The following is a 24994-nucleotide window of genomic DNA, read 5'->3' on the forward strand; positions in this document are numbered from 1 at the left end:
GGTTTTCTCCGGGATCACCAGTTTCCTCCTACACACCACAGAATTCCACAGATTCACCACCCTCTGACTAAAGAAATTCCTCCTCATCTCCTTTCTAAAGGTACGTCCTTTTATTCTGAAGCTTTGGCCTCTGGTCCCGGACTCCCCCACCAGTGGAAACATCCTCTCCACATCCACTCTATCCAGGCCTTTCAATATTCGGTATGTTTCAATGATCCCCGCTCATCCTTCTAAACAGGCCCAGAGATTACATGTACCAAAGGTGCAGTCATTTTAATATTCATCGACAGAGAGAAAAATAGATACAAAATCTGGAAAAGCATCGAAAGTGTTAGAGGTGTGTGACTGGGAAGATAGTGTCTCTTCCTCGGGTCGAGGACAGGTTGTGGTTTGGTCTTGGAGATGTGGGCTTGGAGCTACCCATGTGGGCCATGGGTCTGGCACTCTCCTCTGGCCCAGCCTCTAGTCGTCTGCTTCCTCATCATCCTCCACTCCCTTGTGTGCTTTCTTGCTGGCCTTGGGCTCGTCCTCGTCCTCGGCTTCTTCGTCTGAGTCCCACACGTTGATCAGTGGGGCTTCGGCCGTTGCCGCCACCCTCGGGGAGGGCTGCTGGGAACTTGGCCGTTCCGGAGTGTCGTCACGTTGCGGCGTCCTGGGCCGCTCCTGGGGGCTGGGCTTGTCGGGCTGGGTGATGGCGGGGGGCTTGTTGTCGAGGTGCTTGCGGTAGCGCAGGGTCCTGAGCTTGCTGCAGTACTCCCTCTCCCGCAGCACCTGGCTCTGCTGCTCCTCCAGCTCCAGCTGCTGCTCTCGCAGCACTCGCGAGCGGCGGATCAGGCACACCAGCAGCTCCCGTAGGTCCAGGTTCTCATCCTTGACCGCCTCGATGTGCTGGATCAGGCAGGTCACTGCCTCCTGCAGGGACACACACAGTCAATGCTCAATAAGGTCATGAGGAATAGGAGCAGAATTAGGCCATTCGGCCCATCAAGTCTACTCCACCATTCAATCATGGCTGATCTATCATCCTAACCTCATTCTCCTGCCTTCTCCCCATGACCTCTGACACCCGATGCATTTAGAACTGAGATGAGGAAAAACTTTTTCAGTCAGAGAGTTGTGAATCTGTGGAATTCTCTGCCTTAGAAGGCAGTGGAGGCCAATTCTCTGAATGCATTCAAGAGAGAGCTAGATAGAGCTCTTAAGGATAGCGGAGTCAGGGGGTATGGGGAGAAAGCAGGAACGGGGTACTGATTGAGAATGATCAGCCATGATCACATTGAATGGCGGTGCTGGCTCGAATGGCCGAATGGCCTCCTCCTGCACCTATTGTCTATTGTCTATTGTACCTTGTTGGCTTCCTTCTCCAGCATCTTGACCATCCTCCTGGCGTTGTGCTGGTAATCGTTCTTCTCCTTGTTGAAATTGGTCTTGAGGTTGTGCAGGTTCTGAGAGTGCTGGGCCCGAGCCACCATCACCTGCTCGTCCAGCTCTTTGATCCGGGCCAGCTGCATCTCGCGCAGTTCCTGCCACGGCCAGCGGAGGGGGGGGGGGGGGGGGGGGAGAGACGACACAAAGAGACCACATTTCACTCAAGAGTTCCCTTTCACCGCCTTCCCTCAATAGCCAGACTTTAGGTTCCATTTTAGAAACATAGAAAATAGGTGCAGGCATCGGCCATTCGAGCCAGCCATGGCTGATCATCCACAATCAGTACCCCGTTCCTGCTTTCTCCCCAGATCCCTTGATTTCGTTAGCACTAAGAGCTAAATCTAACTCTCTTGAAAACATCCAGTGAATTGGCCTCCACTGCCTTCTGTGGCAGAGAATTCCACAAATTCACAACTCTCTTGGTGAAGAAAATTTTCAGCATCTCAGTCCTAAATGGCCAACCCCTTATTCTTAAACTGTGACCCCTAGTTCTGGACTCCCCCAACATCGGGAACATTTTTCCTGCATCCAACTTGTCCAATCCTTTAAGAATTTTATATGTTTCTATAAGATCCCCTCTCATCCTTCTAAATTCCACCGAATACAAGCCTAGTCGACCCATTAGAAACATAGAAACATAGATTGTGTAAGAAAATAACTGCAGATGCTGGAACAAATCGAAGGTATTTATGCTGGAGTAACTCAGCAGGTCAGGCAGCATCTCAGGAGAGAAGGAATGGGCGACGTTTCGACTCGAGACCCGAGTCTGAAGAAGGGTCTCGCCCCGAAACGTCGCCCATTCCTTCTCTCCTGAGATGCTGCCTGACCTGCTGAGTTACTCCAGCATTTTGTGAATAGAAACATAGATTCATCATTTGTCAGTCCTGCCATCCCAGGTATTAACGCTGCACTCCCTCAATAGTAAGAATGTCCTTCTTCAAATTAGGAGACCAAACTGCACACAATACTCCAGGCATTTGGATGGGCAAGGGCTGATTAGGGATAGTCAGCATGGTTTTGTAGGTGGGAGGTCGTGTCTCATAAATCTGATTGAGTTTTTTGAAGACGTGATCAAAAAGGTTGATGAGGGCAGAGCTGTAGATGATGTATTCATGAATTTCAGTAAGGCATTTGACAAGGTTCCGTATAGTAGTAGGCTGCTCTGGAAGGTTAGATCGCATGGGATCCAAGGAGAGATAGCTGAATGGATAGTAAATTGGCTCCATGGAAGGAAGCAGAGGGTGATGGTGGAAGGTTGCTTCTCAGACTGGAGGCCTGTGACTAGTGGTGTTGCCTCAGGGTTCGGTGCTGGGCCCGTTACTGTTTGTCATCTACATCAATGATTTGGATGGGAACATACAGGGCAAGATGAGCAGATTTGCTGATGATACAAAAGTGAGTGGTTTTGCAGATAGTGAAGATGGTTGTGAACGATTGCAGCAGGATCTGGATCGATTGGCCAGATGGGCTGAGGAATGGTTGATGGAATTTAATACAGAGAAGTGTGAGGTGTTGCTTTTGGGATGTCGAACAAGGGCAGGACCTACACAGTAAATGGTAGGCCTCTGGGTAGTGTGGAGCAGAGGAATCTAGGAGTGCAGGGGCATGGTTCCTCGAAGGTCGAGTCACAGGTAGATAAGGTGGTCAAAAAGGCTTTTGGCACTTTGGCCTTCATCAGTCAGAGTATTGAGTATAGAAGTTGGGAGGTCACGTTGCAGTTGTATAAGATGTTGGTGGGATGGCATTTAGAATATTGTGAACAGTTCTGGGCACCATGTTATAGGAAAGATATTGTCAACCTTGAAAGGTTTCAGAGATTTACGAGGATGTTGCCAGGACTAGAGGGTGTGAGCTATAGGGAGAGGTTGAGCAGGCTGGGTCTCTATTCCCTGGAGCGCATAAAATGAGGGGTGATCTTATAGAGGTGTACAAAATCATGAGAGGAATAGATCGGGTAGTTGCACAGAGTCTCTTGCCCAGAGTAGGGAAATTGAGTACCAGAGGACATAGGTTCAAGGTGAAGGGGAAAAAATTGATAGGATTCTGAGGGATAACGTTTTCACACAAAGGGTGGTGGGTGTATGGAACAAGCTGCCAGAGGAGGTAGTTGAGGCTGGGACTATCCCAACATTTTAGAAACAGTTACACAGATACATGGATAGGACAGGTTTGGAGAGATATGGACCAAGTGCAGGCAAGTGGGACTAGTGTAGATGGGACATGTTGGCCGGTGTGGGCAAGTTGGGCCGAAGGGCCTGTTTCCACACTGTATCGCTCTATGACGAGGTGTGCTCTCACCAGGGCCCTGTTCAACTGCAGTAGGACCTGCTTGCTCCTAAACTCAAATCCTCTCACAATGAAGGCCAACGTACCATTAGCTTTCTTCACTGCTTGCTTCACCTGCATGCTTACTTTCAGTGACTGGTGTACAAGGACACCCAGGTCTCGTTGCACCTCCCCTTTACCTAATCTGACACCATTCAGCTAATAATCTGCCTTCTTGCTCTTGCCACCGAAGTGGATAACCTCGCATTTATCCACATTATACTGCATCTGCCCACTCACCCAGCTTATCCAAGTCACCCTGCAGCCTTATAGCATCCTCCTCGCAGCTCACACTGCCACCCAGCTTTGTGTCATCCGCAAACCTGGAAATGTTACATTTGACCCCCTCAGCTAAATCGTTGACATATATTGTAAATAACTGGGGTCCCAGCATTGGGCTTCGCGGCACCCCGGCCATGGTCAGGATCGAATCCAGGTCTGTGGCACTGTAAGACAGAAGCTCTACAGCTACACTGCCACAACCAAGTGTAGCTTACAGGTACCGAATGGTGAAAGGCCCCCCTGGACAGAGTGGACGTGGAGAGGATGTTTCCACTAGTGGGAGCGTCTCGGACCAGAGGCCACAGCCTCAGAATTAAAGGACGTTCCTTTAGGAAGGAGGTGAGGAGAAATTTATTTCGTCAGAGGGTGGTGAATCTGTGGAACTCATTGCCACAGACGGCTGTGGGCCTTACAACTCCGGCCTGGCATCCGGCAACATGGACGACTACAAGGGAGAGTCCTACCGACTGCGAAGGGCAGTGAAGGATGCAAAAAAGAGGTACCGGGACAAGATGGAGTCACAGATGGAGCAGCAGGACACCAGGCGCCTTTGGCAGGGGCTACGGACTATAACTAGCTACAGGTCCAGCACCCCCTCAACCGGAAGTGCCGGCTCCTCCTTAGCTGATGACCTGAACTCTTTTTACGCACGGTTTGAGACGGGTAACACCACCAGCTCGCCGTCTAAAAACAGCACCGAAGGGGCGCTGGCTAGCGAGGCTGGAGGGGGATCCACCGCCGGGGATGTGCACACATTCTCGGTGTCCGAGCATGAGGTGAGGTGGGCTCTGACGCGTGTGAACACGAGGAAAGCTGGAGGCCCAGATGGTATATCTGGGCGAGTACTAAAGTCTTGTGCTACTCAGCTTGCTCCAGTGCTCACCACAATATTCAACCTCTCCTTGGCAAAGTCCGTGGTCCCTGCATGCTTCAAAAGATCCATCATTGTACCGGTGCCAAAGAATGCCTCTCCAACGTGTTTAAATGACTACCGACCGGTGGCCCTCACCTCGGTTGTCACCTGGGTCCTGGACTTTCTCACTGTCAGGCCCCAAGTGGTCAGGATGGGGGAACACACATCTAGCTCCCTCAACCTGAACATAGGATCCCCCCAGGGCTGCGTCCTTAGCCCCCTACTGTACTCCCTGTACACACATGACTGTAGGGCCAGGTTCAGCTCAAACTCCATCATCAAGTTTGCTGATGACACTGTGGTGGTGGGCCGGATCTCCAACAACGATGAGAAGGCCTACCGGGAGGAGGTGGCTGATCTGGCACTCTGGTGTCAGGACAATAGCCTCCTCTTGAATGTCACTAAAACAAAGGAGCTGATTGTGGACTTCAGAAGGGCTAAACATCCAAGGACGTACACGCCACTGGAGATAAATGGGTCTATTGTGGATAGGGTGAGCAGTTTCAAATACTTGGGAGTCCGCATCGCAGAGGATCTGACGTGGGCAACGCACATTGCCGCACTGGTGGGTAAGGCTAAGCAGCGCCTTTACCACCTTAGACAACTGAGGAAATTCAGAGTGTCGCTGAGGATCCTTCATTGCTTCTACTCTGGGGCTGTAGAGAGCATCCTGTCCGGCAACATTACAGTCTGGTTTGGGAACAGCTCTGCCCAGGACAGGATGGCCCTGCAGAGAATAGTGCGTTCGGCAGAACGCACCATGGGAACTACACTCGTCCCCCTGCAGGACCTATACATCAGGAGGTGCAGATCCAGAGCAAGCAAGATCATGAGGGACCCCTGCCACCCCAGTAACGGACTGTTCCAGATGCTACGGATGCTCCAGAGGCAAGCGCCTCCGCTGTCACGCTGTGAAAACGGAGAGGATGAGACGGAGCTTCTTCCCACAGGCCATCAGGACTGTCAACTTTGATAACCCCAGAGACTAAATTTTTGTCGACACTTTTTGTGCTATGTTTAGTAACTTATTAACTTTATTTATATGCTGTAACTGTAATTATTTTTGTGCACAACCCGCAGGCATTGCCACTTTCATTTCACTGCACATCGAGTATGTGTATGTGACAAATAAATTTGACTTGACTTGACTTGACTGTGGAGGCCGAATCAGTGGATATTTTTTAAGGCAGAGATCATGTTTGGCACAGAGATGGTGGGCCTTCTATGATCTTCCTTCTATGCACCCATCTCTCCCACTATCCCACCCCTCCTTTCCCCTTCACGCCTGCCCCTCCCACCAAAATCCCACCCTCTAATTTCACTTTTCACTCCTGTTGGCCACACTTTAGTCATAAGGTCACAAATAATAGGAGCAGAATCAGGCCATTCAGCCCATCAAAGTGCCGGAGTAACCCAGCGGGACGGGCAGCATCTCTGGAGAGAAGGGATGGGTGACGTTTCGGGTCGAGCCTGTCTGAAGAAGGGGTCTCGACCCGAAACGTCACCCATTCCTTCTCTCCGGAGATGCTGCCTGTCCCGCTGGGTTACTCCAGCATTTTGTGTCTACCTTCGATTTAAACCAGCGTCTGCAGTTCTTTCCTACACGTTCAGCCTATCGGGTCGACTCCACCATTCAGTCATGGCTGATCTATCTTTCCCTCTCAACCCCATTCTTTTGCCTTCTCCCCATAACCCCGATACCCTCTGCCAATCAAGAACCCCTCTCATCTGTATCCACCTATCACTTGGCAGGTTTTTTCCTCCCCTCCCTCATCTTTCCTCCAGATTTCTCCCCCCTAGAGGGGCAGGAAGGATAAGGGTTGAGGGGGATGGAGTAGGGAGGGGAAGGGGAGTGTGGAAGGCGGGGAGGGGAGGGAGAGAGAGGAGGTGGGGGGGAGGGAGGGGGCAAGGGGGAGGAGGGGGGAGGGAGGGGGCAAGGGGGAGGAGAGGGGAGGGAGGAGGGGGAGAGAGGGAGGGAAGGGAAGGGGGGAGGGGGAGAGAGGAGGGGGGAGGGGGGAGGAGAGGGAGAAAGGGGGGAGGAGAGAGAGGGAGGGTGGGAGGAGAGGGTACTGCACCAATGCAGGAGAGGTTTGGGCCCAACGGGTCCACTTGGTCTAATATCTCCCTAAACCTGTCCTATCCATGTACCTGCCCAAATGTTTCTTAAATGTTGGAATAGTCCCAGCCTCAACTACCTCCTCTGGCAGATTGTTCCATACACCCACCACCCTCTGTGTGAAAATGTTACCTCAGATTCCTATTAAATCTTATCCCCTTCACCTTAAACCTATGTCCTCTGGTCCTCGATTTCCCTTCTCTGGGCAAGAGCTTCTGGGCAAGCATTTAGCCGATCCGCTGTTTCCTCCCACACTCCAAAGATGTGCAGGTTTGTAGGTGAATTGGCTTGGTATAAATGTAAAATTCGCCCTAGTGTGTGTAGGATAGTGTTAGTGTGTGGGGACCACTGGTCGGTGAGGGCTCGGTGGGCCGAAGGGCCTGTTTCCGCGCTGTATCTCCAAAACTAAAACTCAAAAACTAAAATCTGCAGTTTCTAGTGACTCTGGCTGCACTTTCAGATCGAAGCCTAACACTGGGTAAACCAGATAAGACTCTCATCAGGCCGTGAAATAGGAGTAGAATTAGGCCATTCGGCCCATCAGATCTACTCCGCCATTCAATCATGGCTGGTCTATCTCTCCCAGCCTAACCCCATTCTCCTGCCTTCTACCCGTAACCCCTGACACCCGCACTAATCAAGAATCTGTCTATCTCCGCCTTCAAAATATCCACTGACTTGGGCTCCACAGCCCTCTGTGGCAGAGAGTCCCACAGATCCACCACCCTCTGACTCCACACTTACTTTATACTCATTCAGGCTCTCGATGTCCTTGTTGATCTGCAGCAGCTCAGTTTCCTTCTCAATCTGAGTCATATTCAGACCTGCAGGGACAGAGCGAAGGAAACAAAAGTCAGACAGGACAGGATGGTGCGAAGACTGTGGTCAGCAGCTCTGCCCGAAACAGCTCACACTTCAACACTGCCATTGCAGCTTCTCTTATCTCCAACTAAGGGTTGGTTTTTGCAGAAATGAATCACCCTGTCAAAGAGTGAGGCAGCCACAGTGAAGTGCTGTCGTGCCGTGGTCAGGTGAATGGCACGTCATTCTTGGTCAATAACCAGAATCAGAATCATTCTCATACTTTACTAGCCAAGTATGTTTTGCAACATACGAGGGATTTTATTTGTCGTACAGTCTCATATCAATAAAAAGCAACGGGACACACACAATACATTTCAACATGAATAGACAATAGACAATAGGTGCAGGAGGAGGCCATTTGGCCCTTTGAGCCAGCACCGCCATTCAATGTGATCATGGCTGATCATTCTCAATCAGTACCCCGTTCCTGCCTTCTCCCCATACCCCCCTGACTCCGCTATCCTTAAGAGCTCTATCTAGCTCTCTCTTGAATGCATTCAGAGAATTGCCCTCCACTGCCTTCTGAGGCAGAGAATTCCACAGATTCACAACTCTCTGACTGAAAAAGTTTTTCCTCATCTCCGTTCTAAATGGCCTACCCCTTATTCTTAAACTGTGGCCCCTTGTTCTGGACTCCCCCAACATTGGGAACATGTTTCCTGCCTCTAACGTGTCCAACCCCTTAATAATCTTATACGTTTCGATAAGATCTCCTCTCATCCTTCTAAATTCCAGTGTATACAAGCCTAGTAGCTCCAGTCTTTCAACGTATGACATTCCCGCCATTCCGGGAATTAACCTAGTAAACCTACGCTGCACGCCCTCAATAGCAAGAATATCCTTCCTCACTGTGATGGAAGGCGAAAAAAGAGTTCAATCTCTTCCCTGCCTCGAGCCTTCCGTTGTCGGGACGATTTATCGACTCCCATAGCCGTCGGTCGGGCCCTCCGTGTCGGGGCGATCAAGCTCCTGCATCGGGGGGAATCTCAGCTCCCGGGTCAGGGCTTGTCGAACCTCCTGCTGCTTTGAAGCTTCCCGACATCGGTCTCTACCCGAGACTACCAGCTCCTCGATGTTGAAGTCCGCAGGCCGCGGTTGGAGCGTCGATCCCAGGCGAAGGATCGCAGGCTCCGAAGGTAAGTCCACGGCCCCGCGGTGGGGCTCAGAGTCAGTCCCGAGCAAGGCCACCAGCTCCACGATGTTAGGCTGCAGAGCGACCGGAGATACCATCCGGAAAACAATCGCATCTCCGGCAAGGTAAGAGATTGGAAAAAAGTTTCCCCCGACCCCCCACATAAAACACATCAGAGAACATTAACACAAACTTTCAAAACACACTAAAAATACCAAAAAGACGAAAAGACAAACAGACCGTTGGTGAGGCTGCCATCGCTGACGGCGCCACCCGGTGGAATTGCCAATGGATCAATGGTTTCTTTAGTGTCACGTGTACCAGGTACAGTAAAGTAATGATTTTCTGCACACAGCTCAGCTAAACCATCCCCGCACATAAGCACAATCCCCCCCGGCAAGTCCAGAAGGTGCAGAACAGCCCATTGAGTCCACGGGCAAGAGGTGCCATGCTGGCTCCATTTCACCGTCCCATCTGCAGTTGGCCCCACAGGGCCGAGGCAGCCGTTGCCTCCATTACGGTCCCTCCGATTTGATGTCCCTCTCTTCGCCCGGGCCTCTTCGGCCCTCGTTCCCTGGGGGGGGGGGGGGAGGGGACACACACACCTCCCACAGCCGACTTGGAGGGTGCAGAAGGTAAGACCCCTCCTGCTTCTCTCACCGGGCCCTTCGTCCAGCGTCCGTCACCGTCTCCGTCCACCCCCTCTCCGGTCTCCAGGGGGAGCAGGGGCCGGGATCGGCGGCCTTCCCTCTCCCAGCGAGCCGGGCCTGTGGTTGGGATACGGCCCGGGATAAGCCCCAGGCTGGTGCAGGGCCCACGGAGCCCTCTCTCCACCACAGAACCCCAGGCTCTGTCATCGAGGCCCAGCACTGCCTCCCACTGCCGCTCCGCGTACAGGCCCTTGCATGGTCCAACTCCCTGCTCTCCGGTCCACGGGACGAGCAGGGGCCCGGGCTCGGAGGTAACTTCTCTGGGCGGGATCTCGTTACCATGGCAGCGAGCCAGGCCTGCTGTCAGGCAAGGCCACGACCCGTCGGGAAGCAACCTTCTGCCAAGTCTAGAGAATACTTCTGCAACGTTGCCCAGGGCAGTGTGGAAACGGGCCGTTGTTTATAGACTACAGCTCGGCGTTCAATACCATCATCCCCTCCAAGCTGGTTACTTCTGGGGTAGGGCCTGGGATGTCCTGGTTGGGTTGCTTCTGGGCCTGGCCAAGCTGGCCATCTGTGAGTCATGGCGCCAGGCGGAAGAAGGCACTGCCCGAGCCGGCTGCCCGCCCCTTTTCCGGGGTTACGTCCGCGCCCGTGTGGTATTAGAGACGGACTACGCGCTGTCCACGGGCACCCTGGGGGACTTCCGGGACCGCTGGGGGTGGAATGCAAGGAGTGTAACATAGTTGTATAGTAGTTCATTTAGTATATTTGTTTGTCTTGAATTATGGTGGGGGGTGCTGTTTTGTTTTATTGTATTGTAAATATTATTTTTAATAATTGAATACATTTCTTGTTAAAAAAAAGCTGGTTACTTCTGACTGAAGAAGAGTTCCTACGCCAAACGTCACCCAATCCTTCTCTCCAGAGATACCGCCTGACCCGCTGAGTTACTCCAACATTTTGTGTCTATTTAAGAACGAGAAGGCATAGGATGAAGGTGAGGGAGGAAAGATTTAACAGGAACCTGAAGGGCAACTTTTTCACACAGAGGGTAGTGGGTGTAGGGGATGAGCTGCCAGAAGAGGCAGTTGAGGCAGGTACAGTGGCAATGTTTATAGACAATAGACAATAGGTGCAGGAGGAGGCCATTCGGCCCTTCGAGCCAGCACCGCCATTCAATGTGATCATGGCTGATCATTCTCAATCAGTACCCCTTTCCTGCCTTCTCCCCATACCCCCTGACTCCGCTATCCTTAAGAGCTCTATCTAGCTCTCTCTTGAATGCATTCAGAGAATTGGCCCCCACTGCCTTCTGAGGCAGAGAATTCCACAGATTCACAACTCTCTGACTGAAAACGTTTTTCCTCATCTCCGTTCTAAATGGCCTACCCCTTATTCTTAAACTGTGTCCCCTGGTTCTGGACTCCCCCAACATTGGGAACATGTTTCCTGCCTCTAACGTGTCCAACCCCTTAATAATCTTATACGTTTCCATAAGATCTCCTCTCATCCTTCTAAATTCCAGTGTATACAAGCCTAGTCGCTCCAGTCTTTCAAGATATGATAGTCCCGCCATTCCGGGAATTAACCTGGTGAACCTACGCTGCACGCCCTCAATGGCAAGAATATCCTTCCTCAAATTTGGAGACCAAAACTGCACACAGTACTCCAGGTGCGGTCTCACTAGGGCCCTGTACAACTGCAGAAGGACCTCTTTGCTCCTATACTCAACTCCTCTTAAAAGATACTTGGACAGGAACATGAAGAGGAACGGGTTTGAGGCCACATATTGGCCAAATGTGCAAATGGGACTAACAATGATGTGGCATCTGGCTCATCATAGATTACCTAAGGGCCGAAGAGGCCTGTTACTATGCTGTTTCTATGACTCTACAAGTCAAAAGATAGACACAAAATGCTGGACAGGCAGCATCTCTGGTAGGGTTGCCAACTGTCCCGTATTAGCCGGGACGTCCCGTATTTTGGCTGAATTGGTTTGTCCCGTGCGGGACCGCCCTTGTCCCGTATTAGTAGGGTTGCCAACTTGCTCACTCCCAAATAAGGGACAAAGGGTGACGTCACCGCCCCGCGCCCCACGTGACCTCACCCAGCCAGCGGCCACGTGCTCCCGCTCCACCAATGACGGACGCCATTGGTAGAGCGGGAGCACGTGGCCGCTGGCTGGGTGAGGTCACGTGGGGCGCGGGGCGGTGATGTCACCTTGTCCCGTATTTGGGAGTGAGGAAGTTGGCAACCCTAATCTCTGGAGAGAAGGAAGGTGTGGCCTCACCAACGTCTCATATAACTGCAACATGACCTCCCAAGGTATCTACTCATTTTGCACTTATAGACGTATCTGACCTTGTTTCCGAGCTTCAAACTCGGCCATTATTTTCTCCTTTGCTTTCCTGATTTCATCCAGCTGTTTCTGGTTCTGGTCACTCAAGCTGATGATTTGATTCTGGGTTTTCTCCGACCTCTTTGCCATCTGCTGGATGTATTCTTGCTGAAGGTGGGAACGGGAATTCAACAAAACGCATGAATCGGAAAGTTCCGAAAGAATAACAAGTCTCTGATTACCTTACCAAGTAGTGAAGGGCCTGGATAGAGCAGATGTGGAGAAGATGTTTCCACTCGTGGGAGAGTCTAGGACCAGAGGCCATAGGCTCTGTAGAGGGTCTGGAGAGTGCTGGCACCAGAGGAGGTTTACAAGAATGATAGACAATAGGTGCAGGAGGAGGCCATTGGAGCCAGCACCACCATTCAATGTGATCATGGCTGATCATTCTCAATCAGTACCCCGTTCCTGCCTTCTCCCCATACCCCCTGACTCCGCTATCCTTAAGAGCTCTATCTAGCTCTTTCTTGAATGCATTCAGAGAATTGGCCTCCACTGCCTTCTGAGGCAGAGAATTCCACAGACTCACAACTCTGACTGAAAAAGTTTCTCCTCATCTCAGTTCTAAATGGCCTACCCCTTATTCTTAAACTGTGGCCCCTGGTTCTGGACTCCCCCAACATTGGGAACATGTTTCCTGCCTCTTAGTTGTCCAACCCCTTAATAATCATATATTCTAAATATTGGAATCCTTCTAAATTCCAGTGTATACAAGCCTAGTCGCTCCAGTCTTTCAACATATGATAGTCCCGCCATTCCGGGAATTAACCTAGTAAACCTACGCTGCACGCCCTCAATAGCAAGAATATCCTTCCTCAAATTTGGAGACCAGGAAGGGACCTCATTGAAACTTACCGAATAGTGAAAGGCCTGGACAGAGTTAATGAGGAGAGGATGTTTCTACTTGTGGGAGAGTCTGGGACCAGAGGGCATAGCCTCAGAATAAAAGAACATTCCTTTAAGAAGGATATGAGGAGGAATTTCTTTCATCAGAGGGTGGTGATTCTGTAGAATTCATTGCCATAGATGGCTCTGGAGGTCAAGTCAGTGGACATTTTGTAAGGTGGAGATTGACAGATTCTTGATTAGTACGGGTTGATTAGTCAGGGGTTATGGGGAGAAGGCAGGAGAATGAGGTTGAGAGGGAGAGATAGATCAGCCATGATTGAATGGCAGAGTAGACTTGCTGGGCCGAATGGCCTAATTCTGCTCCTATGACTTAACTTATGATCGTGTGAACTTATGACTCGGTGGTTTTAGCAGCAAATCTTTTTTTAGTAACTCCTTGATCACACCTGTAGCCACAGCCTGTCGCCTTCACCGACAGCAATGAGGCCAAGAGGTGGACCTTCAGTAAAGCTCAGCGGGTCAGGCAGCATCTCGGGAGAGAAGGAATGGGTGACGTTTCGGGTCGAGACCCTTCTTCAGACTGATGTCAGGAGAGGGGGTGGGAATGATGTCAAGGAAGGAGGTGAGGGGGGTGGGGGAGGGGAAGATTTAATAGGAACATGAAGAGTGACTACTTTTTTACACAAAGGGTGGTGGGTGTATGGAACAAGCTGCCGGAGGAGGTACAGTAGTAGAGGCAGGGACAATCACAAGGTTTAAGAAACATTTAGACAGGTATATGGATAGGACATTTTTGTGAGGGATATGGGCCAAACGCAGGCAGGTGGGACTGGAGTAGATGGGGCATGTTGGTTGGTAACATAGAAGAAAGTAACATAAAAACAGTATGTGCCGATCAGTGATAGACAATAGACAATAGACAATAGGTGCAGGAGGAGGCCATTCGGCCCTTCGAGCCAGCACCACCATTCAATGTGATCATGGCTGATCATTCTCAATCAGTACCCTGTTCCTGCCTTCTCCCCATACCCCCTGACTCCGCTATTCTTAAGAGCTCTATCTAGCTCTCTCTTGAATGCATTCAGAGAATTGGCCTCCACTGCCTTCTGGCCCAGCAGGCCATTTAAAAATGAGGTGAGAAGAAACTTTTTCACCCAGAGTTGTGAATTTGTGGAATTCTCTGCCACAGAAGGCAGTGGAGGCTAATTCAATGGATGAATTTAAGAGAGAGTTAGATAGTGCTCTAGGGGCTAGTGGAATCAAGGGATATGGGGAGAAGGCAGGCACGGGTTACAGATTGTGGATGATCAGCCATGATCACAATGGATGGCAGCGCTGGCTCAATGGGCCAAATGGCCTCCTCCTGCACCTATTTTCTATATTTCTATGTTTAAGTGGGTCAGGCAGCATCAGGACATGGATAGGTGACATTTCAGGTCAGGACCCTGCTTCAGACTTGTTAGGATAGACACAAAATGCTGGAGTAACTCAGCGGGACAGGCAGCATCTCTGGAGAGAAGGAATGGCTGACATTTCGGGTCGAGGCCTTTCTTCAGACGGATGGAGGATGAAATGGGAAGTTGCTAATTGCCGACTTCCACATTTGTCTGGTTGCTGAACCTCCTGCCACTGAGAGAGTTTCTCCCTTTTTAGTCCTTTTGAAAGCCCACAATGGCTTTCAGTTCCTCCGTTACATTATAAAGCAACCTGCCTCCCTCTTGTGGTGTAGGAAGGAACTGCGGATGCTGGTTTAAACCGAAGATAGACACAAAATGCTGGAGTAACTCAGCGGGACAGGCAGCATCTCTGGAGAGAAGGAACGGTTGACGTTTCGGGTCGAGACCCTTTGTCAGACTGGTTGGAGATAAGGGAAAGGAGAGATATAGACGGTGATGTGCACCCAGAGGAAACCCACGTGGTCACAGGGAGAATGTGCAAATTCCGTACGGACAGCGCCCAGGGTCAGGATCGAACCCGCATCTCCGGCGTTGTCTGCCCAACTGCGCATCGCAGAGACGAAGAGTGGCAGCCCATCCTGACCTGAACTACTATGTACCTTATTGGTGACTATCCTTGATCGGACTTTGCTGGCTTTACCTTGCACTGAACGTTATTCCCTTATCATGTATCTGTACGCTGTGGACGGCTCGACTGCAATCAGGTATTGATCAGCCATGATCACATTGAATGGCGGTGCTGGCTCGAAGGGCCGAATGGCCTCCTCCTGCACCTATTGTCTATTGTCTGTTGTATTGTCTTTCCGCTGACTGGACCGCACGCAACAAAGGCTTTTCACTGTACCTCGGTGCACGTGACAATCAACTAAACGAAACCGCCTCCCCTCGTTCCTCCAGCCCCCTCCCTCCCTCCCTCCCTCCCTCGCCTCTGCCCGAAGACTGCCCCAGGTGTGCCCGCGGCCCCCTACGTACCGTCTCCAGCCGGGTCTGCTGCGCTTCCTTCTCCAGGAACTCATTCTCTTGCCGCCTGGGACACAACCGCTAAAGAAAGTCACAGAACGTGGAGCATAGAAACATGGAAAATAGCTGCAGGAGTAGGCCCTTCGGCCCCTCGAGCCAGCACCGCCATTCAATGTGATCATGGCTGATCATTAAAAATCAGTTCCCTGTTCCTGCTTTGTCCCCACATCTCTTGATAGAGCGGCACACATTAGCTCAGAACAGTACAGCGCAGGAGCAGGCCCTTCGGCCCACAATGTTTGTGCCGAACACCATGTCGAACTCTGCTTGCACTTGATCGTAGAACATGGGATAGAACAGCACAGGGAGAGTTCCTAATAAAAAGATTTAATAGGAATCTGAGGGGGTAACGTTTTCACACAAGAAGGGTGGTGGGTGTATGGAACGAGGAGATAGTTGAGGCAGGGACTAGGTCAAGAGTGTTTTATTGTCATATGTCCCAGATAGAACAATAACATTCTTACTTGGAGCAGCACAACAGAATATGTAAACATAGTACACTGTAAATAATATAATAAATAATAGACAATAGACAATAGCTCAATCAGTACCCCTTTCCTGCCTTCTCCCCATACCCCCTGACTCCGCTATCCTTAAGAGCTCTATCCAGCTCTCTCTTGACTGCATTCAGAGAATTGGCCTCCACTGCCTTCTGAGGCAGAGAATAATAAACGAGACAAAAAAAATCACAAAAATACTCACATATACACACACTCACATATATATGTGTATATATATATATGTATATTAAAAATATATACATGCACACATATGTACACATAAAAACAAAACAATAACAGTGCAATAATAACAATAATAGTCTATGTAGTTAGATAAGAGTCATACAGTTGATACAGTGTGGAAACAGGCCCTTCGTCCCAACTCGCCCACACCGGCCAGTCCAAGTTCAGAGCATAATGGAGGTTGTTGTGTTTAATAGCCTGATGGCTGTAGGGAAGAAGCTGTTCCTGAACCTGGACGTTTAAGAAACATTTAGACAGGTACATGGATAGGACAAGTTTAGAGGGATATGGGCCAAACGCTGGAAGGTGGGACTAGTGTAGATGTTGGCCCGTGTGGGCAAGTTTGGCCGAAGGGCCTGTTTCCACGCTGTATCACTCTATGACTGTGCAGAACATAAATTAGGCCATTCGGCCCATCAAGTCTACTCCGCCATTCAATCATGGCTGATCTATCTCTCCCTCTCAACCCCATTCTCCTGCCTTCTCCCCATAACCCAGACACCCGTACTGATCGGGAATCAGGCCAAGAAGAGTCTCTCCTACTCTCGGAAAGCACTTGAGTTCACCTTGGCAATCGTGTCACTGGACAACTTTTATTCTACGTAGAACATAGAACAGTGCAGCAGAGGAAGTCTGTGCTGAACACGATACCGAGTTAAACTGATTTCCTCTATCTGCACACGATCCATATCGCTTCATTTCATGCGCCTGTCTAAAAGCCTCTTATACGCCACCATCGTTTCAGCCACCACCACATCCCTGACAGTGCGTTCCAGGCCCCCAACACCCTCTGTGTAAAAACAATTTGCCCCGCACATCTATCTATATATTACTAAAACTCTCATCTTGTTAGTTAATATATATATATATTTGTTCCCGAAATGCAGCCAAAAAGGTACACGGTAGCGCAACGATTTTAGGCCCACCTTCCTCACCATTGGCCTGCGGTTCAAATGGTTGTTATATTTAAAAAGTTTTCCACTTTTTAAACTTTACAAATCACCTTTTTAAACTTTAATAAGTCCCTTATCCACTCACCCTGGCCGTCAGCCGCGTTCCAGGTCACAATGGGACCCGCCTAAGTCTAGGGGAGTGGCGGCCAATGGGGAGGTGGGTGTGCCCAAGATGGCCACCGGGGGCAGGAGCCGGGGATGGAGTGGGTGAGTGTCGTCAGTTGTGGGAGGGTTGCAGGAGAGATTTGGACCCATCGGGTCCACACCGGCTAGTCTCCATTAAACTTCCCCCTTCTCACCTTATACTATGCCCTCTAGTGGTGGACATTCCACCCTGGGAAAAAGGTTCTGACTGTCTACCCTATCTCTATGCCTCTCATACTTCGCATACTTCTATCCTTTCCCCTCAACCTCCAACGTTCCAGAGAAAACAATCCAAATCTATCCAGCCCCTCTCTCCCTGTAGCTGAAACCCCCCTAATCCAGGCAGCACTTTTATTCTGATTGTGTACTTGGTCTTTTTGCAGTCGTCTTTCATTTAGAAATGTTTTGTGTAATTCGCGTGTAATTTGCTTTTGTGTGTTAAGTTAAGTTTAGAGATACAGCGCGGAAACAGGCCCTTTCGGCCCACCGGGTCCGCGCCGACCAGCGATCCCCGCACATTAACACCATCTTATACCCGCTAGGGACAATTTACATTTACACCAAGCCAATTAACCTACATACCTGCAGGTCTTTGGAGTATGGGAGGAAACCGAAGATCTCGGAGAAAACCCACGCAGGTCACGGGGAGAACGTACAAACTCCGCACAGACAGCACCCGAGGTCGGGATGGAACCCGGGTCTCCGGCGCTGCATTCGCTGTAAGGCAGACACAGGAATTTGCAGGCATGGTGGCGCAACGGCAGAGTTGCTGCCTCACAGCGCCAGAGATCCGGGTTCCAACCTGATTACGGGTGCTGTCTGTACGGAGTTTGTACGTTCTTCCCGTGACCACGTGGGTTTTCTCAGGGCGCTCTGCTTTCCTCACACTCCAAAAATGTGCAGATTTGTAGGTTAATTGGCTTGGTGTATGTGTCAATTGTCCCTAGCGTGTGTAGGATAGTGTTGGCGTGCGGGGATCGCTGGTCGGCGCGGACTCGGTGGGACGAAGGGACTGTTTCCGCGCTGTATCTCTAAAGTCTGAAGTCTAAACTGCAGGTGTTGCAATGAGGCTAGGTAGGCAGGCAGGGGGATAAAGTGGTTTGGTTTTGTTCGGGGGTCATCTGTAGTGAACCACAGCAGTATCCCTGGTTTTCACGGAGGCCAGTAAAGGATACAGCTGATAAATCTTCAACTTCAGCTGCTTAAGTTCTGTGACGATCTCATCGTACCTTTCAAGACAAAAACAAACGCCATCAACATTTTAGGTTTAGAGAGGTTTGGGTCAAACACAGGAAAAATGGGGGATGATGATGATACTTTATTGTCACTTGTACCTAGCTAGGTACCGTGAAATTCTTTGCTTTCGCGTACAAAGTACTCAAAAGAGTCGTCACAAAGATGCCGACAAAGTAACAAAAAGTACACATCCCTTCTCCGTCCCCCCCCCCCCCCCCACCGGCTCCCCTGTAGTTTTCAGAGACCTCCCCCCCCCCCCGGCCCTCCTGTGAAGCTCCCTCTACACCACCCCGTCACACATTCCTAGAGCAGGGACAGCAGGGGGTAGACACAGAGTGGAAGCTCCCTTGGTCAAATACAAGAAGGATGCATGGGACAGGCGGGTAGCATTAAGGACAATCCCAAAAGATTTCATAAATACATAAGGGGGAAAAGGGTGACTAGAAAGAGTGTGGGACCTCTCAGGAATCAAAGCGGTCACCTCTGTGTGGAGCCACTGGAGATGGGGCAAGGTCTTCAATAAGTATTTCCCCTCTGTATTTACCGAGAAGAAAGACAGTAGGACGGAGGAACTTGGGGCAGTCAATGGAAATATCTTGAGAGCAGTCAGTATTAGCGCCAAAAACGTACTGAAGGTATTATCGTGTATGAAGGTAGACAAATCTCCAGGGCCTGATCAGATATATCCAAGGACATTGCAGGAAACTAGTTGAACTAGGAGGAACGAGTCGTCCTTAAATCCAGGAGACAATAGGTGCAGGAGTAGGCCATTCGGCCCTTCGAGCCAGCACCGCCATTCAATGTGATCATGGCTGATCATTCTCAATCAGTACCCCGTTCCTGCCTTCTCCCCATACCCACTGACTCCGCTATCCTTAAGAGCTCTATCTAGCTCTCTCTTGAATGCATTCAGAGAATTGGCCTCCACTGCCTTCTGAGGCAGAGAATTCCACAGATTCACAACTCTCTAACTGAAAATGTTTTTCCTCATCTCCGTTCTAAATGGCCTAAACTGCACACAGTACACCAGGTGCGGTCTCACTAGGGCCCTGTACAACTGCAGAAGGACCTCTTTGCTCCTATACTCAACTCTTCTTGTTATGAAGGCCAACATTCCATTGGCTTTCTTCACTGCCTGCTGTACCTGCATGCTTCCTTTCAGTGACTGATGCACTAGGACACCCAGATCTCGTTGTACGTCCCCTTTTCATAACTTGACACCATTCAGAAGACTGGAGGCTGGCAAATGTACCTCTTTACAAGAAGGGCTGCAGGGAAAATGCTGGGAACTACACGCTGTTGAGCTTAACACCTGTAGTTGGTAAGTTACTGGAGAGTATTCTGAGGAATAGGATACACAGGCATTTGGATGGGCAAGGGCTGATTTGGGACAGTCAGCATGGTTTTGTACGTGGGAGGTCGTGTCTCATAAATCTGATTGATGTTTTTTGAAGACGTGACCAAAAAGATTGATGAGGGCAGAGCTGTAGATGTTGTGTACATGGATTTCAGTAAGGCGTTCGACAAGGTTCCGCATGGTAGACTGCTCTGGAAGGTAAGATCGCGTGGGATCCAAGGAGAGATAGCTGAATGGATAGTAAATTGACTCCATGGAAGGAAGCAGAGGGCAATGGTGGCAGGTTGCTTCTCAGACTGGAGGCCTGTGACTAGTGGTGTGCCTCAGGGTTTGGTGCTGGGCCCGTTACTGTTTGTCATCTACATCAATGATTTGGATGAGAAATACAGGGCAAGATCAGCAACTTTGCTGATGATACAAAGTGGGTGTTTTTGCAGATAGTGAAGATGGTTGTGAACGATTGCAGCAGGATCTGGATCGATTTGCCAGGTGGGCGGAGGAATGGTTGATGGGATTTACTGCAGAGAAGTGTGAGGTGTTGCATTTTGGGACGTCTAACAAGGGCAGGACCTACACAGTGAATGGTAGGCCTCTGGGTAGTGTTGTGGAGCAGAGGGATCTAGGAGTGCAGGTGCATGGCTCCTCCCTACACACCAGTCTCACCCAAGCTTTGGACCCATCCCCATCCCGTTCCTGAGCTACGCCCTCACCCCCCCCTCCCCCCCCCTCCCCCCCACCAGCTCTCCATAACCCACTGCCCCCTCACCACCCCCTGTTCCCAAAGGCCGGGGTCTCACTCATTTTGCAGGGTGACAATTCGGTCCGTGGTGTTGGCCAGCACCACCTCTTCCGTCCCCACAGGCTTGGCCTTGGCTTCGGCGCGCCCTTTCTTCTTGGACATGCTTGCTGCGGCTTACCTGCGCTGGATTGTCAATGGAAAGTTAGCTTTGGCAAGCACTTCCTTAAAATACACTGATGAGCCAAAACATTATGACCTGATGAGCCAAAACATTATGACCACCCGCCTAATACACTGTTGGTCCTCCATGTGCAGCCCCATACGCAGCAGGGTGCGATGCACTGTGTATTGTGACACATTTCTCCCGTGACCACCATTAACATTTTCCCTGACTTGTGCCACAGTCGACCTTCGGTCGGTTCGGACCAGACGGGATAGCCTTCGTTGCCCTCGCGCATCGACGAGCCTTAGGCGCTCAACACCCTGTCTGTCGCCGGTTTGTGGTTTGTCCCTCCTTGGACCAGTCGGTAGGTACTCACCACTGCTGACCGGGAGCACCCCACAAGCCTTGCCGTTTCAGAGATGCTCTGACCCAGTTGTCTGGTCATAACAATTTGGCCCTTGTCAAAGTCGCTCAGGTCTTTACTCCTGCATCCAACACATCAACTTCAAGAACTGACTGTTCACTTGCTGCCTAATATATCCCACCCCTTGACAGGTGCCATTGTAACAAGATAATCAATGTTATTCACTTCATCTGTCATTGGTCATAATGTTTTGGCTCATCGGTGTATGTGTAGTCAGTTTAGGAAGGAACTACAGATGCTGGTTTAAACCGAAGATAAATACATAAAAGTTCGAATATCTCAGCGGGTCAGGCAGCATCTCAGGAAAGAAGGAATGGGTGACATTTCAGGTCGAGACCCTTTCTTGTACTGCGTTTGGGCAGCTTTCATCCCAGTGGTATGAGCGTTGATGTCTCTAACTTCAAGTAACGCTTGCTTTCCCTCTCTCTCTATCCTTCCCCCACCCTACTTCTCTGACTATTTTCACTGTCCTGATTAATTTTACTGATTATATGCCTCATCGTCACCTTCCCCTCAACTAACAATGAACCTTGATCAACGTCTGCTTTGATCTGTCGTTTACACACCTTACCCTTCCATATCTCTAGTCTGAAGAAGGGTCTCATCCCGAAACGTCACCCATTCCTTCTCTCCAGAGATGCTGCCTGTCCCGCTGTTACTCCAGCTTTTTGTGTCTATCTCTAGTCTCCCCCTTCAGTTTAGTTTATTGTCACATGCTCCAAGGTCCAGTGAAAAGCTTTTGTATATATATCTCTAATCTCCCCCTTTGTTGGCTCTCAGTCTGAAGAAGGGTCTTGACTCAAGACGTCACCATGTTCTCCAGAGATGCCGCCTGACCCACTGAGTTACTCCAGCACTTTGTATCCTTTTTAGTGAATCCAAGGAAGTTATTCTACCATGGAGTGGGAGAGAGAGAGATCACAGCACAGTGAGACACTCCTTCCAGGATTTATTTTTCGATTGATAGGGATTTTATGGACAACGCCAAAACAGGTGGAGTCGCGGACTGTGAGGAAGGCTGCCGGAGGATACAGTGAGATTCAAATTAGTTACAGATATGGGCAGAGAAATAGAAGATAGCAGATGTGAGGTTGAGTTGAGTTGAGTTTATTATTATCACGTGTACCGAGGTAACATCATGGAGCTCGTGGTCCCCTGGTTAGGGACCGGCCGACTATTGATCGCCTGTTCATGAAGTTCACCGAGGTGGGGCATCGGGGGAGTCCGGAGGATGTAAAATAACATTCGGACAGACACGTAGATAGGAAAGGTTCAGAGGGATATGGGCCAAAACGCTGGCAGGTGGGTCTAGTGGGGATGGGACATGTTGGTCAACATTGTCAAATTAAGCCAAAGGGCCCGTTTCTACGCTGCATGACTCTATGACCTGGGAGTCTGGAGGATGAGATTCTGGAGGTCTGGGAATGTGGAAGACTGAAGACTGCAGAGTTCTGGTCCTCCAGGTAGACTGAAACTTACCAAATAGTGAAAGGACTGGGTAGAGTGGATGTGGAGAGGATGTTTCCACTCGTGGGAGAGTCAAGGACCAGAGGGCACAGCCTCAGAATAAATGGACATAAATTTACGAAGTAGATGAGGAGGGATTTCTTTAATCAGAGGGTGGTGAATCTTTGGAATTCTTTGCCACAGAAGTCTGTGGAGGACAAGCCAATGAGATAGATAGATTCTTGATTAGTACGGGTGTCAAGGGTAATGGGGAATTGGGAGGGAGAGATAGATCAGCCATGATTGAAATGGCAGAGTAGACTTGATGGGCTGAATGGCCTAATTCTGTTCCAAGAACATGAACTTTTGTTGGTTGGTGTGGGTAAGTTGGGCCGAAGGGCCTGTTTCCACGGTCTTTGACTCGATGAACGGGATTCTGGAGGAATGAGATTCTGGAGGTCTGCTGGACCAGGAGTCTGAGGACCACGTCTGGAGGTCTGGAGCACCGTGAGTCTGGAGGTCTGGAGATCCGGGAGTCTGGAGGACCGGGAGTCTGGAGGTCTGGAGGACTAGGGGTCTGTGGGTTTGGAGGACCAGGAGTCTGGAGGACTGGGGGTCTGGAGGACTGTGTGTTTGGAGGACCAGGAGTCTGGAGGACCAGGAGTCTGGAGAACCAGGGGTCTGGAGGACCGGGAGTCTGGAGGTCCAGGAATCTGGAGGTCTGGAGGACCAGGAGTCTGGAGGACCAGGAGTCTGGAGAACCAGGGGTCTGGAGGACCAGAAATCTGGAGGACCAAGGGTCTGGAGGACCAGGGGTCTGGGGGTCTGGAGGACCAGGAGTCTGGAGGTCTGAAGGACCAGAGGTCTGGGGTCTGGAGGACCAGGGGTCTGGGGTCTGGAGGACCAGGGGTCTGGAGGACCAGGCGTCTGGGGTTCTGGAGAACCAGGGGTCTGAAGGACCAGGAGTCTGGGGGTCTGGAGGACCAGAAGTCTGGGGGCAGGAGGACCAGAGGTCTGGGGGTCTGGAGGACCAGGGTTCTGGGAGTCTGGGGGTCCAGGAGTCTGGGGGTCTGGAGGACCAGAAGTCTGGGGGCAGGAGGACCAGAGGTCTGGGGGTCTGGAGGACCAGGAGTCTGGGAATCTGGAGGACCAGGAGTCTGGGGGTCTGGAGGACGAGGGGTCTGTCGGTCAGGAGGACCAGGAGTCTGGGGTCTGGAGGACCAGGGGTCTGGGAGTCTGGAGGACCAGGGGTCTGGGAGTCTGGAGGTCCAGGAGTCTGGGGGTCTGGAGGTCCAGGAGTCTGGGGGCCTGGAGGACAAGGGGTCTGGAGGACCTGGGGTCCCTGGGGTCTGGAGGACCTGGGGTCTGGAGGTCTGGAGGACCAGGGGTCTGGGGTCTGGAGTCCCTGGGGTCTGGAGGACCTGGGGTCTGGAGGTCTGGAGGACCAGGGGTCTGGGGTCTGGAGGACCTGGGGTCCCTGGGGTCTGGAGGACCTGGGGTCTGGAGGTCTGGAGGACCAGGGGTCTGGGGTCTGGAGGACCTGGGGTCCCTGGGGTCTGGAGGACCTGGGGTCTGGAGGTCTGAAGGACCAGAAGTCTGGGGTCTGGAGGACCTGGGGTACCTGGGGTCTGGAGGACCTGGGGTCTGGAGGACCTGGGGGGTCTGGAGGACCAGGTGGGTCTGGAGGACCAGGGGGGTCTGGAGGACCAGGGGGGTCTGGAGGACCAGGGGGGTCTGGAGGTCCAGGGGGGTCTGGAGGACCAGGGGGGTCTGGAGGACCAGGTGAGTCTGCGGACCAGGGGGGTCTGGAGGACCAGGGGGGTCTGGGGGACCAGGGGGGTCTGGAGGTCCAGGGGGGTCTGGAGGACCAGGGGGGTCTGGAGGACCAGGGGGGTCTGGAGGACCAGGGGGGTCTGGAGGTCCAGGGGGGTCTGGAGGTCCAGGGGGGTCTGGGGGACCAGGGGGGTCTGGGGGACCAGGGGGGTCTGGGGGACCAGGGGGGTCTGGAGGACCAGGGGGGTCTGGAGGACCAGGGGGGTCTGGAGGTCCAGGGGGGTCTGGAGGTCCAGGGGGGTCTGGAGGTCCAGGGGGGTCTGGGGGACCAGGGGGGTCTGGGGGACCAGGGGGGTCTGGGGGACCAGGGGGGTCTGGAGGACCAGGGGGGTCTGGAGGACCAGGGGGGGTCTGCGGACCAGCGACAGCGGCTCCCGACCACCAGCTCCCCCCACCCCTCCACCCAATGCAAGTAGTTGAACTTGACTCCCGCTGCTCACCACGGGCCGTGACCGCGGTCTCGCCGCCGGCAGCGGGAACTCACCCGCAGGCTTCAGGCTCCACAACAGGCCCCGTCAC

General features: G+C 51.5%; 2 protein-coding genes across 3 annotated transcripts in view; one reads left to right on the forward strand and one right to left on the reverse strand.

Moving 5' to 3' along the window:
- Positions 1-204: 204 nt before the first annotated feature.
- ccdc166 (coiled-coil domain containing 166) lies at positions 205-24994 on the reverse strand. 2 transcript variants are annotated; one of them, XM_078404540.1, is made up of 8 exons: positions 24960-24994; positions 20668-20792; positions 18453-18506; positions 15390-15444; positions 12075-12219; positions 7809-7888; positions 1347-1523; positions 205-912 (listed from the first exon to the last, which is right to left on the reverse strand). In XM_078404540.1, the coding sequence occupies exons 2-8, from the start codon at positions 20769-20771 to the stop codon at positions 463-465; spliced, it is 1065 nt and encodes a 354-aa protein (XP_078260666.1). In that variant the 5' UTR covers positions 20772-20792; positions 24960-24994; the 3' UTR covers positions 205-462. The 2 variants fall into 2 exon arrangements, with proteins under 2 accessions (XP_078260666.1, XP_078260739.1); XM_078404613.1 differs by having other exon boundaries at positions 24916-24978.
- The window catches only part of LOC144598330 (protein O-GlcNAcase-like), a 57799-nt gene continuing 54975 nt past the window's right edge, over positions 22171-24994 (forward strand). The window contains exons 1-2 of the mRNA XM_078408367.1: positions 22171-22229; positions 23115-24883. Coding sequence (XP_078264493.1) covers positions 22171-22229; positions 23115-24883 — 1828 coding nt within the window. The remainder of the gene's footprint in view (positions 22230-23114; positions 24884-24994) is intronic.

Source organism: Rhinoraja longicauda, chromosome 1 (assembly GCF_053455715.1).
Source record: "Rhinoraja longicauda isolate Sanriku21f chromosome 1, sRhiLon1.1, whole genome shotgun sequence".
Taxonomy (NCBI): Eukaryota; Metazoa; Chordata; class Chondrichthyes; order Rajiformes; family Arhynchobatidae; genus Rhinoraja; species Rhinoraja longicauda.

Coding starts and splice junctions, on each gene's coding strand:
- ccdc166 (XM_078404540.1), bottom strand. CDS start 20,771: ATGTCCAAGAAGAAAGGGCGCGCCGAAGCCAAGGCCAAGCCTGTGGGG. Junction 12,220..15,389: donor AGCAGACCCGGCTGGAGACG/GTACGTAGGGGG, acceptor TCCCACCTTCAG/CAAGAATACATCCAGCAGAT. Junction 7,889..12,074: donor GTTTGAAGCTCGGAAACAAG/GTCAGATACGTC, acceptor CTGTCCCTGCAG/GTCTGAATATGACTCAGATT.